This window comes from Cygnus atratus, chromosome 14 (genome assembly GCF_013377495.2).
Source record: "Cygnus atratus isolate AKBS03 ecotype Queensland, Australia chromosome 14, CAtr_DNAZoo_HiC_assembly, whole genome shotgun sequence".
Classification (NCBI taxonomy): domain Eukaryota; kingdom Metazoa; phylum Chordata; class Aves; order Anseriformes; family Anatidae; genus Cygnus; species Cygnus atratus.
In genome coordinates this window covers 8,146,316-8,161,135 of record NC_066375.1, presented here as the reverse complement: position 1 = coordinate 8,161,135, position 14,820 = coordinate 8,146,316, and the positions used below count along the sequence as shown (strand labels likewise).

Genomic DNA, 14,820 nt, shown 5'->3' with positions numbered 1-14,820 from the left:
GAGACTTTCAATAAAAGAGAGCTCAGTGGTTTCAAGAGCATATGAAAACCCCTGGACAAGAGACAAAAGCATTACTGCTATCTGGCCAGCCTTTATTCTAAATGGATTATTAATTTCCTATTGGCCTGATTTACCAATTCACTTGGAAATATAGCCAGGTGCAATTTCTCCCCATTTCTTATGCCGCTTTCCTGGTGGCTCACCTACACAGATGCTCCCCTCAGCAGAAGCGATGTCAACCTGCTTGTGCTCTGCTTCGGGGCAGGGCTGGGGGCTGCCAGCACCTTTCGCACCAGTGTCCCTGTCCCTGTGTCCCAGCCTGGGCTGATGTCACCTAGAAATGGGCTCCTGCCCCTGAAATGCTGAGATCCCAAAGAGATGGCGCATGGAGCGCACAGCCCATGGGGCAGCCCTGAAGGGTGCAGGAGAAGACAGGGACCCCCCTTTGGGAGCCTCACACTAGTGAGTGGCTATCCCTGAAGGGCAGTACAGGGGCCGGGAGCTGTGGGTGCTCCCAAGCCCTTCCTCACCCCCAGTCCCTCCATCTGCCTTAAGGGGAGGGAGGCAATGAAGTTGATTTTGCTTCTGGCCAGCATAAATCACAGCCTGCATCCCTTCAGCTGCCCAGTGGCAATGCATTGCCCTGGATAGAAGGTATTTAGGATGCCTCTGGGGACACGGGTTCAGCCGCGAAGGGGCTGGCTGGGTTACCGCTAAATACAATAAATACGCCAACAGTGCCAGAGCACAGCTCCTCCAGGAGCTTAAAACCTATTTGCCTGCTTAACCCAGCGGGTCTCCTCTCTTTTGAGGACCGACAGCTTTATGTGCTGGCACAGCGCCTGGCGGCGGGGGACCCCAGGGCTCCCCCCCCCCCCGGTACCTGAGACGCATCCCCGAGCCGGGCTGGAGGAAGAGGAGGAGGAGGAGGAGGAGGAGACACCCGGCAGCACCCCCACCCCCAAGGCAGGGGGCTGTAGGGCCGGCTGTAGGGCCGGGGGTGGGAGGGGAAAGCTGCGCCGGCAGCTTTTATACGCGGGGCGGCGGCGGAGCCGCTCCTGCCCGGAGCCATGCGGGGCCGGGGGCTGCTCTGCGGCATCGCCCTCTCGCTGCTGCTGCGGCCACCGCGCCGTGAGTGCGGGGGGGGACCGGGGGGGGGGGACAAGTGCATCTTGCTGCCTGAGCCCTGGGGAGGGTGGGGTGGGATGGGGAGGATGGCATAGGGTGGGGTGGGATGGGATGGGGAGGATGGCATAGGGTGGGGTGGGATGGGATGGGGAGGATGGCATGGCGTGGGATGGGATGGGATGGAGGGGGTCTCCTCCGGCTCCCCCCGGCCCAATTTCTCGTTTTTTGACTCGGGGGCCGGGCTGGTGAGCTGCTCGCCTCGTTTTTCCCCAGGAGGAGAGGTGGCCGCCGGCTCGGAGCCGCAGCCCGTGGTGGTGGTGCCGCGCTGGGAAGCGCCGAGGAGCCCCGGCGGCGAGAAGGTGGGTGGCTGAGAGCCGGCTTGTGCCTGCTTTGCCGACACCCCCGGGGGGTTGGGGGGGGGAGGGACTAACGCCGAGGGCAGGGCGAGCCCCGCTTTGGTCCTGCCGGCTGAGCTGTGGAGGGGCTGCGGGGAGCAGAAGAGCAGTTGGGGGGTGCGTGGCTGCAAACACAAAGCCCCACACCCTGCTCAGGTGCAGGTCTGAGAATCAAAGGATGGCTTGGGTAGGAAGGGACCTTAACGCCCGCCCAGTTCCAGCCCCCTGAAATGAGCAGAGACACCTCCCTCCAGCCCAGGTTGCCCCCATCCCCATCCTCATCCCACCTGGCCTCGAGCACCTCCAGGGATGGAGCATCCACAGCTCCTCCGGCAGCCTGTGCCTTGCGCACCGTTTGTGTCAGTGCAGAGCTTGCTCCTCTCCTCTTACACATGACAATTCAGCAGCATGTCAGTGGTCTGCAGCCGTTTTGGGAACTCCTGGGATGCCAGATTTGAAATCAACCGCAAACCACAGTTCCATTTCCCAGCATCTGTGTTGTTGCTCTCAAGAAGTTATCAGTTGCATAATGAAGTGAGAAAGGAAAATCCAAGTGATGTTTAAATGGTGAACCAGGAAAAGGGAAGCTACAGCATTATTCTAAAGAAAAATTATGGTGTCTCTCCATAAGCATTGTTATTCTGGGCTTTGTCCTCACCATATAATGGGAATTTCCAAAACTTTATATAAGAAAAAGCTACAATGACTTTCTCATGCTCTTAATTCTCTTAAAAATGTTCTTGCAACACAGCCTTGGAAGTTTTGTTTCTGTCTGTTATTGATAGCAATATGAATACATCTGGACAGCATTTGCCCTTACATAAATTTGCTGTGTCTCAGGGGTCTCACTTGGTTTGTTTCAGGCAAATTCCTGTTGGCTCCCAAATGAGTGTTAGCAAAGCTTATGTACAGCTGGGATGTTTCAGTTACACGGCAATCAATGCACTCTGAAGTAGTGTATTTATTGAAGGAGAAGGGAAAGCATTAATAGTAATAACAATGTTTGCACAACCTTTGAGTAATTACAGTAATAGAGACCCTTAGATGCCCTAGCTATGGGCAAGGCAGCCTCTCTTGCTTACACATTAGCAAAACAACAGACCCGTCCTGGGTCATACTGAGCACCTGTAAGTCAGTAAACCAAAGCTCAGCCCCTTGGAATTAGCCATTGTCGTATGGATTGAATGTATTTACTTTTTCTGCATCACCTGTGTGAGCCTGATACAATGCCCTGAAAAACAAAGGACAGATGAACAAAACCCCAAATATAAGCAGGAGCTGATTTAAGAGGAGCTTGTAATTGAATTTGGAATCCATGAAGTGACACCCAAGCATGCCTCTGGCTGACAAACCTTTTAACAGAGCATCCTATTAAATAAGTCATGCTTTCAGTTGGTCTCTTCTGCAAAATCCCCACTACCACTGAATAAGGAAATAATATCGTTGATCATATCTCACCAGTTTTCAGGACTTCTTGGGGTGTGGTTTCAGCTGAATAGAGAAGTCTTTTATCAGATGGGTTATTTCTCTTCTGAGGAGTTTATTCATCCATTTCCTTTATGTGAAATCACTCAGATCCAGAAACCTGCCTTCAGCCAGTGGTTCTGCTTTGAGAGGGAGGTAAAACCCTAGAGATCTCCAGAGGCCATCTAGTTGGGCCCCTCGAAAGTGTATTCTATCCTTGAATGATTTTTTTTCAATGGTAATTTTTGTCATACATTGGCCATTGTACTAAGAAATTGGGACCCTTTCCATTAACACTAATAGCAGCATTAACACAGCCAGCTGTCCTGTGTCCTCACTTGGAGCCGAGCTATATGCGGATTGCAAACCAGGGCTGTGGCTGGCGTGCCTGAACACACCAGAAAGCTGCTGTCATGGTTTCCAGTCCCTCTGCAGCCTGGGACTAATATGGGAGCAGCTGTGAAATACCTTCCCCGAAACAGCGAGGGCCTGAAGATGTCTAAGGGATCCTGTAGCCTGCATCTTACTGACATTTTCTGGGAGTAAAGGAATTTTGTGAAAATCTCTGAAAGAGGCATGATTCCTCTTGTGCTGAAATAGGCTTCTAAAAATGCCTTTTTCTGCTGTGGCAACAAAGGAAGCTTTGGTTAACTAGCTCCTCTATTTGACGTGTAAACCTCTGGGGCGAGTTGGGGTGTCCCATCACATGGTCCTGACCGTGGTGCACACACAGAGGGGCTCAGTGCACCCCTGGAGCTGCACCTCTGCACCTGCTGTGTGTGGATATGTTTGCAGTGATGATGATTTCTGAGTAACAGGCACTGTCTCTTTTGCACGCAGCATCCATTCCGAGCCGAAGTTAAGATAGAGGCAGAAGGCCAGGAGCTCGTCTTGGAGTTAGAGAAAAATGGGTAAGTGTGCTTGAGCGTTGCATTCTGACCTGTGTGCTCACTAAAATAATGTATAAGGATTACAGTGAAGTCAACAGGAAAACCTCCACTGACTTAACAGGGTTTTGATAAAGACAGGATGAGGAAGTCCTTTTCGGGATTTCAAGGTTATTCCAGGTCTGAGACCCACTGATGTTAATCAGCCAGGCAGCCCTGACTGCAACAGAGCTTTGTCAGCAAAAAGCAGGTAGTGACCTGGCCTGCAGCCTGCAAAGCTGTTTTTGCATCATAATTCTTACTTTAACCAGAAAATGTTGCTGATACAAAGCTCGCTATTTACCAAATGGCTCCCTGCTTTAGAGTCAGTGTGACAGTAATGAGGATTTCATTTGCTGTGATCAGAAGAGATGCTGCTCCCTGGTTCCTAGGAGAAATGATCTGACAGTTTCTATTCCATTAGTGACCTTCATGCTAAAATAGACTGAAAAAATGCTTTTGCATTAACTGAAATGCAGCCTCTTCTCAGGCATGATCCAGCAATGCCGTGTGATAGCATAGGGCATGATGTGTATTGAATTCAGCTGAAACTGCAGGAGACAGAGGGAGGTAGAAAGATTCTTGGCTTGAGGCTTGCTCCACAGGCTTTGCCCAGTGCGTGGATTAGCTTCCAGTGGTAAAAAAGCAGCTGGAAATTTAGCTGCAATAAGATTCTTTTGCCAAGCAGTACACTTGCACTGTTGGTGTCTTATTTTTAAATTGGTCTGAAGATTTATCTATGGAAACACTACCAAATGTATGTCGGCTAGAACCAGTAGAGGGAATAATAGCCTTGGAATAGTAACTCTGGCAGTATTTCAAACGTATTGTATGGACATGCCGATCACAGAGCTCAGGGCTCAGCTTCTCCCCTGAAAGGGCGAAATGTCAGAAGATCTTATTAGTTCTGATGGCAGTGCATAAATCTAAATAATATTTGGGGTGACTTGGAGGAAAACCAGATTTTTTTTGGCAATGTGCGCAGTAGAGACTGAAGCCTGATGGCTGATGAGAGGAGCATACATTCTACGAGGTGCTTTCTGTAATAGACTACAGAAACTGCTGGGGGGTTCGGAGCAGCAAAACCTGGACACATCTCTCAGTCAGTCCTGCGCCTGTGTGGAGCTAAACAGAACCAGCCATAAATTCTGTGTTTTGGCGTCTCTCAGCTGGGAAAATAGAGAAGGGATAGAAGAGACCAGGCAGCATGAGCTCTGCCAACTTGGTCCAGTCTAACGCAGGAAAAATAGCTGGTGCTGATGGCAGTTTCATCAGGGATGGTCTCTGAGCTGGACCTGGAGGTGATGTGCTGGAGCTGCTGGGGGTGGTCTTCCCAGTGAAAGGGCAGTCAGGTCTAAAATATTCAGCAATACCCATGCAGAAGCGAATTCACTCCAGGCAGAAGCAAGGAGCCTTGCAGAACCAGTCTGTGTGGAGTGTGGTGACCTAACTCCAGGTGCCTCGTGGGAGCGGAGCCGTGCTATTTCCAGCGCAGGCAAACACGTTGCTGGTGTTGGTAAACACCATGATAATAATAGAGGGCTTCTATTGTGCTTATTTCCTGAAATGTATTTTCATTCATTGAGATGTATACACACAGGCTGGTGTGCACACAGTTCCACTGCAGGGTAAATCCCCTTACAAGGACTGCTGAAATACGGCGAGTGGCTTGGAGTTTTTGGTTTTATTTTATTTTATTTTGTGGAAAATGCAAGTGATTTATTGATAACAGCACTTCATATGGGAGACTTGCCAGGCCTCAAGTCCTCATGCAGGAGAGGTGATGGCACCATCCCAAAGTGCAAGTCTGTGAATGTGATCAGGAGAGGCTCTGGAGAGCCACCGCTTCTCAGACTTGCAGAGGTGCAAAAGCAGTTTAGAGACTCTCAGACTGAGAGAGAAATGATGAGGCAGCCAGAAGAGCATGAAGTGCATGGGAGCCCTGATAACAACAGCATCCACAGAACGCTTGTACGAGAAGGGGAGGAAAACTGCTTCTCCTTGCTACAGCGTGCGGAGCCCAGCCTGGGGTAGCTCCCCGTGTCCAGCAGCTCAACACAGCTGAGGCTTGGGGTGCTGAGTGGCGACAGATTGGGGCTTCTTCTCTGGGGGGTTTGTCAGGCACCCAGGCAACGTGAGAGAAGGTGTTGGTTCCCCATTTGGAAGTGTCCCTTTGGAGCCACCTGAAGGGCTAGCTGCTCTGCTTTGAGTTCCCTTGGCAGTGGGTGTCAAAACAGCAAGGAAGGTGCTTGGGGCTTTTTGGATTCAAATGAGCCCTAGAGGTCTGGGTCATTTCACTGATCCAGTATAGAGAAGCTCTGGGAATCTGGTGGGTTAGGCAACCTTGTTACATGTCCACCTGCTCACCAGCCCATAAAGAGAGATGAAGGTGATGAAGATATGGGCTTGCTTTGGAAAACTTTGGAAAAGGGTGGGGGAAATACAATCATCTGTATGGATTTGGTAGGGATAACCTAGCTTTGAATGAAACAAGCTGCTTTGAGTATATGGAAGAAATGTTCACATGAAGTCTGTAATTTCATATCCTATATGAGAAGGACATGGTGTTCATCCAGAGGTGAAATGTTATTGTATATATTTCTTCAGAACTGTGCACAATTCTGTATTTTGAAAGACTCAGTGCATCATCTGAGTTTGGGCTTCATATATCTAATACAATTATTGCATTAGTTGTTAACATGATATTGCATTATTTCCTGTTCAGGCATTTAATACAAAGGCGGAACCACACCACGGTTCCAAGCAGAGGTCACAACATCATGTAACATTTCTGAGTAAGGACAAAAGTATATCCCCCAAATGACTTAGGCTTGTTTTAATGACCCAAAACCATGTCGTGCAGCTGCAGGATTGGAAAGCTCAAAGCTGCACAAACAACAAATATATGGAGAGATGCCTATAAAACAGTTCTAAATTTGGCTGGGGCTTAGGAACGGAAGAATCTGAGTTGAAAATCTTGGATCAGAAGAGACTATTTTAAAGGCATTCACATTTTTTAATAAAAAGCAGCTTTGAGCCAAGTGTGGAGGGGATGCTGGGATGGTCTGAATATGTGGCAGAGCTGCCTGGTGTGAGCCCTTTCTTTCTAGAGAAGGGGGGAGTTGATATTTGCACAGCAGAAACCTATCTGGAATTTTTCTCACCTGAATGCAGGAGAAATATCTACAAGACTTTCCCTGTCCTCCTCCTCTTCGTATCTCCCGTGGGGAAGAGCAGACATGGGGAAGGATGACTTGCTATGAAGGGCAGTGGGTGTTCCCTGAGAAGTCACCTTCCCCAGGGGTGTCCCTGCCTGCGGTGGATCCCACGGGAGCTGTGGGACATGGCTGTGTGTTTTGGCTGGGTACTTGAGTTGTGTTCTTGCTGCTGCTCTCCCACACGACCCGTGATCGCAGGGGATGCTGGTGGCAGGGGTGAGGGCTGGTAGAGATGTGCAGCAGTTGCCTGAGGACAGCACAAAAAGTCCAAAGCCCATCTGACCTGAGCTTGGGAGCGATCCAGATGGTTATTTTGGGTCAGCTGGATCTGATAAGGAGCAGTATCACGTCCAAGCCCTTCTGGCCCCATCCAGGTAGCTGACAATCACTCCAGCCCTATTTGATGCTCTCAGCAGTCCAATAACAGATCTGTATGTCACTTGTGTGTCACAGTTTCCTGCTTTTTCTCATTTCCAGTGCCTCTTCTCCCAGCTGAATGAGGAAGAGGGGAGGTTGCTGCCCACCCCCAAGCAGGAAGGATATCTGAGATTATTCCACTGATGAGCTGCACACTATCAGTGTCTAATAGACTTCCTGCATGGGGGGTTAAGGGTTACATAAAGGAGGGAAATCAAGTTTATCCTGCTCTGCTGTCTCTCGAAGTCATCAGAAAAACAGGGGTGGGAGCTGGAAAGCCATAACTGCTTTTCAGCCTCCTGGTTCCCCTGGGACATTTGGTGATTTCTGCGTGGGGCAGGGAGGAAGAGAGGAGGAAATGGAACCCTTTAAATCTTTTGCTCCCTGACTCATTATCAGCTAATTTCCCATTTATTTTATTTCCTTTTTCCTCTCAAGGCAAGTTTTATGGTTCCCATTGGTGAGCTGGAGGGTTATGTGACAAATTTTGCTTGGGTCCTGTAACGTGATTTACATGGTGAGTGTCACAGATGTAGATCATAAGGGGATGGAGAATACCTAGGCTGTGATGTTTTCCAAGACCTTGAGAAAGGTAGTTTAGTCCCACCTCAAGAGCTGGGAAACTGTTTCTTCCTTTCCAACTGCTGCAGTTTGCACAACAAACTCAGATACATCAGCAAAGGCTCTTGAGGGAGGGAGCTTAAGAGCTCTAAGCTTTGTCTGGATGAGACTCATCGGCACCAAGAAAAAAAAACTTTGGATTTCAGTGATTTAATGAAGTGCTGGATTTTGGCCGGAGACTTGCAGAGAGGTGAAATCCCTGATTTCCCACTAGGGGTGGATACAGAGAGCAGGGCCGCCTGCTTGCATTGTCAGGGGTGCCATTTTAGTGGTGTCTGGGATGGGGTCACCTCAGGTTCTCATCATAAATTCTGACTTTGGGGAATGTTTAAGGGTCTGGGAAGTGAGGAGTCAAATTCCCCTTCTTACCCTACTTGGATCCTGCTGAAAGGCAGCAGAGAGGGACCACAAATCGTAGATGGAAATCTGATGTCAAAACTTTCTTGGGAGAACCAGTTCCCTCCACCCCGAGATGCTGGCAGCCAGGCCGGACAGATTTATTGTAATTTGAGGAAAGGGACAGGGAAAGAAATGTCAGAGACTGCAGGCTTCGCTTTTCTTGGTCCCAAGACTTAAAAATGAGGAGTAGATGTTTCTCACAAGAGGCTTGTGGACTTTTTTTTTTTTTTGGGGGTGGTGGTGGGGTGGGACAAAAAATATGTTCGTCTCCTAGATACGGGTATTTTAAAAGTTGCAGCTGTCCATGCAGACCAGCCCCTCTGTAAAACAAACCCAAACAAAGTTGCAGGTGGGACTGAATGATAAAAAAAAAAAACACAACAACAACAACAAAAAACCCTTCTCGCTCCCACGGGTGAGCGCAGCAGTGTGCCGGTGGGGTGCTGCCAGTGTCTGTGGGTGATTTCTGGCTGGGGAAAACACACGCCTCCCATGGCTCCCCTTGTGATGGGGAGGGCTCTGAGCTCCTCCGAGGCTTCTGCTAGCAAGTGATGTTTCACAGGCAGACACAACTGCTCCCCTTTGCCAGGAGAGCGCGGGTGAGGCTCTCCAGAGCAGCTGGGCAACGCGCACTCCCTCACACAATCACGGCTGTGGGAGAACAGCCCCAGCTTTCCTCCTGCTGTTTTGGGGAGCCCTGGGGTGTCCCCCCTGGGGGCAGCTGCCTGCTGAGAAACCTGGGTTCACACCCATGCCCTCTGCCGCCGAATGCCGTCGACTGGCGTGCAAAGAGCGTGACCGCGTCTTGATGTGGCAAGGCGGAGAGGCGCTGCCCCGGCCTGCCAGCTCTGTGCGGCAGCGTGGAGAGCGGGGCTTTGTTTCCAACAATGATATCATTGACAGCCTGTAGCAGGGCCAAGTCTGCTCCACGCCGGTCATCGGCAGAAACAGGCTCAAGCCATCTGTACGTTATGGCACTGAGCCACTCGTGCTTCATTTGGCTTCCTTGCTTGCATTGAAGCTGGGTCCCGAGGCTTTCTGCAGAGCAGGGCCTGCCAAGGGCTGGCTCTTCCACCCAGTGGGTGCAGCCCGAGCTGGATCTGGGGGAGCGACAGATCTTGCCGAAAGCTGATTGCTGTTGGGAAGGTGTGCGGGCTCCTCGAGGGCACCCCGAGTGCTCAAACAGCCCCACACAGCTGCAGCTGTGATCAGGGCTTAGCAAAGGAGAGCCCTCCCATCCAAAAACCATTTTTACTCTGACTTCATTCTTTCTGCTGATAACCCCTCTAATGACCAGCCCCATGCTGCCTTTTATGAAGATGCTGTGCTAGCAGTCTGTCAGCTGTGTGGCTCTCTGAAGCCTTTACGTGATGTTATTTTCACATCCAAACCTTACGAGCATTTGCACCTTCATCTAAAGCTGTTGCAGAGATGGCCGTGGGGCTATATAATGTAACAGGAAAGAAAGGATCAAATCATGCTGTATTTTTCTGTGCTCTCCTCCTCCATCAAGGGCATAAGCATTGTGCTCCTACAGAAGCAGTGAGTCGGGTCCCACAGCGTTTGCAGGGCCAAGCTCCCTGGGAGCCTGGCAGTGGCACTGTCCTGAAATGATGGCAGACAAAGGCTACTACTAAGGCTTTGGGGGTACTGGTGTCTCGCTGGTCTCTTCTGTTTATCCAACAACACGTGGAGAAGAAGAACTGATGGGCTGATGACTGGTGCACTTGGAGCTGTGAAGAAGGTTTCTCTTCTGTTTGTTTACACTTTGGTGGTAAACTTGATGCTAGCTGAGGAAGTGAGCTGGGCTGGGAATGAACTTTCACAGGCTGTGAAGTGCGGTAGCCCCTTGAGAGTATTGCAAGATGTCCTGTTGTTTTTCCTCTTTCCTCACTGCCCTCCCCACCACACACCGTGCAATGCTCTGTGATAGCTCTGCTCAGCAGTGCTGCAATATCCCCAGGGCTCCCCTGTGCTACAGCGGGGGAAGACCTTCAAAACAAGGCTGTTTCAGCTCAGAATAAGAAGCTGGGTCTTGCGTGGGAAACCTACGATGTAGCACAGGAGTCTGCTGGTGGAGAGGGAATTGAAAGTCATCAGATGGCACTGCTCAGCAGCTGCACAAATATCTAACCACGCAGGCAGACCGCTCAGCAGCATCATTCCCCCCCCCCCCCCCCCCCCCCCCGACCTCTCTGTCTGGTGGTAGGAAGAGAAGTGCACACAGTGCGTGCATGGTGCCATCATCCTCTGCCCAAAAAACCTGGTGTGCTGGGCTCAGCCGTGGGGCTGGGTGGGAGCTGGAGGGGCAGATGAGTCGTGGGCACCAAGAGTCAAAGCGCTGGGCAGTTTTATGGCGCTGAAGGAGAGAAAAAACTAGCTATTCATAGTGCATGCTTTCCAAGAATAAGAGAGCAGGAGGAAAACACAGGCGTGCTTGTTTGGGAATGAAAAAGTAGGCTGTGCAAGCCTCAGCTACTGGAAATCTATGGGCTGGTGTCTAATTCTAGCTGCAGTAGCACCAGGCAGATTCACATCGGTTTCATGTCTCCTCTCGAGATGACAGTCTCTTACAGAGACCAGATACCTGCCAGAGCACATTGCTCAAGGCAATTTCCTGCCAGTTAATGCAATCTGTTGATTAAACATTTGTTTCTTGCAGCCTCATGCTGAGCAAGCTACTGCAGTCAGGGAGCTGAAGGGAGTTATTTTTTTGTGGGATGGCGCTTCTGGGCTTATCTTCGGCTTGCAGATCAGAGATAGCTGGAAAACAGCAATTGAGCCTTCTGGATCACTGACAAGATCTAGTGATGGGAATTAGCACATCAGAAGGAAACAAAATGAGCTTTTCTAGGCTACAGTGAACTCTGAAAGTGGAGATAAAAGCTGTTGTATTCCTGACATCAAATGCTATCAAGTAAAGCAGTGGCACAGGGGTTTGGTTGACACTAAGGCATCGTTACTTGTTCAGGTGTCCTGCCCTTTGGATGCGGGATGGGGAAGCACTTTCATACTTTCATACACTCTGATAAGAGGTGGCGCTTCTTTCCGGAGGCTCAGGACTAATTTAATCAGTTGATATCACAAACACACAGTCCGTTATTGAAACAGAGGCTTTGAAGGCACATTAGACCTGATTGCCACGTATAAAAAAAAAAAAAAAAAAGAAGGGAAAAAAATCTTCAATTTTGCTTCTCGTACAGACTGATCTGTCAGGTCGTGTTTACCCAGCCTGAAGAAACCATACAAAAAAAGAAAACCTTTTTCTCCTTTCCTTCATGTGGTGCCTGAAGCAGCGATGCAGAGGGGCCAAGCTGCAGCTGGGTGCTGCAGGTGTCGCGCTGCCCGGGGCACGCAGCATCCTCGTGCTGCAGCACGGGTGGTGCCTCCGGGGGGGACAGCAGCACGAGGCTGCTGTGCGAGTGTGCTGGATTGACCGGGCACGTTCTAGGATCCAATTTTTTGGAAATGAGACCATTGTTTAAAAAAAAAAAAAAGTTTAAAGCTGTGTTATACTGTGGCTGAGATGGACACAGGATGTGACCTTCTTGGTTTGGCCCAGATTTTGACTTACTGTACTTTTTTACATCACTGTTTAGTAAATGCAGATGTTTAAAAAAAGGGGAAGGCTGTTTCCTCTGGAACCAAGTCAAAACACTTACTATTCAGTGCACAGGAGCGCCTTTTATAGACTTTTGGCCTGATCCTGGGTTAAAGACAGGGAGAATATTGTCTATATGAGGATGGCATGATCAAATTCAAATTGGGGAATCAGCAGTTTTCTAGAACAAAGATGTGAATCGACTGCTGGTCAGAGGTTGAAATGCAGATGCAGATTGGTTTATAATTGCACTCAGATCTGAGCACTGGAGAGTCTGGATTTGAGCTGTGAACTCGCACCCATGCTCCAGTGCCAAGATATGTCCTGAGCTGGCCTTCAGTGTGCTCAGTCTCCTTCCAGTATATCTGGGGCAGAACTTCGCAGCAGAAAGGAGATTCTGCACAGAGACTTTCACCCATTAAGGGAGGAGGATGATATTTTATTTAATTTTATTCATTTTTTTAAGTCTTCACATAAAAACTTGCTCACTTGAGGCTATTAGAAATGCATTTCAGCACCTGATTGAACCGAGGGACAGCCTTTCCTTTATTGTTTTAATTTAATTTAATAAATGGCTTGCAAGAGCACTTAGGAAGATGGCTTGCCACATCCCTTCGGAAGTGGGTGTGCTCCACATGAGAAGTGCAGAACTCCTGGGAGGGCTGCATGTGGCTGGATGTGGTGAGGTCAGGCAAATGTTCTGGCACAAGTAGGAAAATAAATCCAGGTCTAAAGAAATCTCCTACTGTCTTCCTCCCCTGCCCCTTTTTTTCCCCCAATATCTGCAGAAACCTCTTTGCACCAGGCTACACCGAGACTCATTACAACCGGACGGGACAAGCTCAGACCGTGCCCCTGAGCCACACGGTGAGTGCAGACCCCAGCGTGCAGGGAGCAGCAGGGGAGCATCATCCTCCAGAGCCTTTCTTCCAGGCCAGGCTCCCCACAGCTGGAAGCTGAAGGGGAGGGCAGTCTGGCTTTCTGGCCTGGGGTTTTCCAGCGAGAAAGCATCTCCATCACCAAACAATGGTGAAAACACCTTCCTGTTTTTGCCTGAGCTCTGTTATCTGCCGAGGTCAGCCAGCAGCATTGCTCCCTAACCTCTGAGTGCTGGAGAATCGTCCATTCCTCCCACTGCTCACCCTCTTGCTTTTAATTCTGCCACCCCGTGCTGGGGATGTTTGCAGCCCTTGGGAAAACCAGCCTAAGTGAGCTGGCTGCTCTTCAGCTAAGTCCCCCATGAATTACTGCTCTCACACTGCCCTTGGCTGGCTGACCGCTGCAGAGACACAAAGATGCACATTGGTCGCGATGTAAAAAATAAGAGATAAAATCCCCATGAGATCATCTTTACTGGTGCTGCCCCGGGGCGAGGGGAAGGGCTGGGATGGGTATGTTGGCGTTTCTACCCCAAAGCCTCCTTGTCCCTGCCAGAGGCTGCCTTTGTCTCTCCCGGAGCCCCCAGGCGGGGACTTCCCCGCTGCCCATGGCGTCACCCTCCCAGGCACGTCCTCCAGGGCCTGACCCGGGGCCAGCTGCAATCGACAGGCAGCTCCCTTACAGTCAGCTCCACGTCTGCTTCATGCTGAGGCCATCCGAGTTGCATCCTTGGGGATGTAATGGAGACAGGCACCACATGCAGCGGAAATAGAGCAATTAGTGGAGTATTGGGACTCAAATGGGACTCAGCGATACCTAAACATAGCGCGTGTCCATCCCCGAAGCGGATTGCCAACCCTGCTGCCCTCTGCCTTGCAGGAGCACTGCTTTTACCATGGGACAGTGCAGGGCAGAGAGCACTCCAGCGTGGCGCTCAGCGCGTGCAGGGGCCTGCGGTAAGTGCCAGGGGTCGGCGCCATGCGGCGCGCCTCAGGGTCTGTCCGGGCAGGCGGGCCTGTTATCAAATGCCACCCAGCAGCGAGCTCTGGGCATTAAAGGGAGCACGTCAGGGGAAATGTCTTTAGCTCAGGCGTCCTCTGGAGCAAGAGGCCTCTCCCAGTGGTGACCCAGGGCTGTGTCCCTCACAGAGACAGGGACAGGACTCACCGCATCCCAGCCCAATGCTCTTGTGCTAATACCAAATCCAGCCCCTTCTCCCAGTCTCTCCCAACCGGCCAGTTTTTGTGTTTTGGGGCAGACTTCAGGTCCAAACTTCCCCCAGTATTGTCAGCTCTGCTTCCTCGCCTCGCTCCCTGCTTTCTCCCTGGGTGGTGCAGGGGTTGTGTGTTCCGCCTTTAATACCTTGGCTTTGGTAGTAATGGAGTCTCTGGCAGAAAAAGACAGTCTGTATGTGTTCATTTACACCAGCTCTGAGTTTGTTTCCAAAATACCATGTGCGCTTTATTGATATTAGTGGTCATCTGCTCTCAAGAAGTAATTGGGAGCTGGGCTGATGGGACCTGGCCCAGCCAGGAAGCAGCCCTTGCCAAAGCAAACCCCAGAAATCTTAAGTGGATGTACAGCAGGCCAAAGAGCCCAGGGAAATAAACAGGGCGGTGCGGCCACCTGTGGTTTGCAGTAAGCCATCCAAAAGTAGTCACAGGTGTGCTCTGCTTCTGCCAGCCTGCCTCGTCCCCTTCTAGCTGGAGGAGACAGATGTCTGGGGGCGCACGTAACAGCTCCTGCACCCCTCAGTCCATCTTCTGAGGGTG

The 14,820-nt window shown here is 50.5% G+C and overlaps 1 protein-coding gene across 1 annotated transcript in view; it reads left to right on the top strand.

Moving 5' to 3' along the window:
• The first annotated feature begins 1,070 nt into the window (after positions 1-1,070).
• Positions 1,071-14,820, top strand: part of ADAM19 (ADAM metallopeptidase domain 19) — a 29,817-nt gene continuing 16,067 nt past the window's right edge. The window contains exons 1-5 of the mRNA XM_050713681.1: positions 1,071-1,131; positions 1,402-1,487; positions 3,828-3,898; positions 12,958-13,036; positions 13,928-14,004. Coding sequence (XP_050569638.1) covers positions 1,071-1,131; positions 1,402-1,487; positions 3,828-3,898; positions 12,958-13,036; positions 13,928-14,004 — 374 coding nt within the window. The remainder of the gene's footprint in view (positions 1,132-1,401; positions 1,488-3,827; positions 3,899-12,957; positions 13,037-13,927; positions 14,005-14,820) is intronic.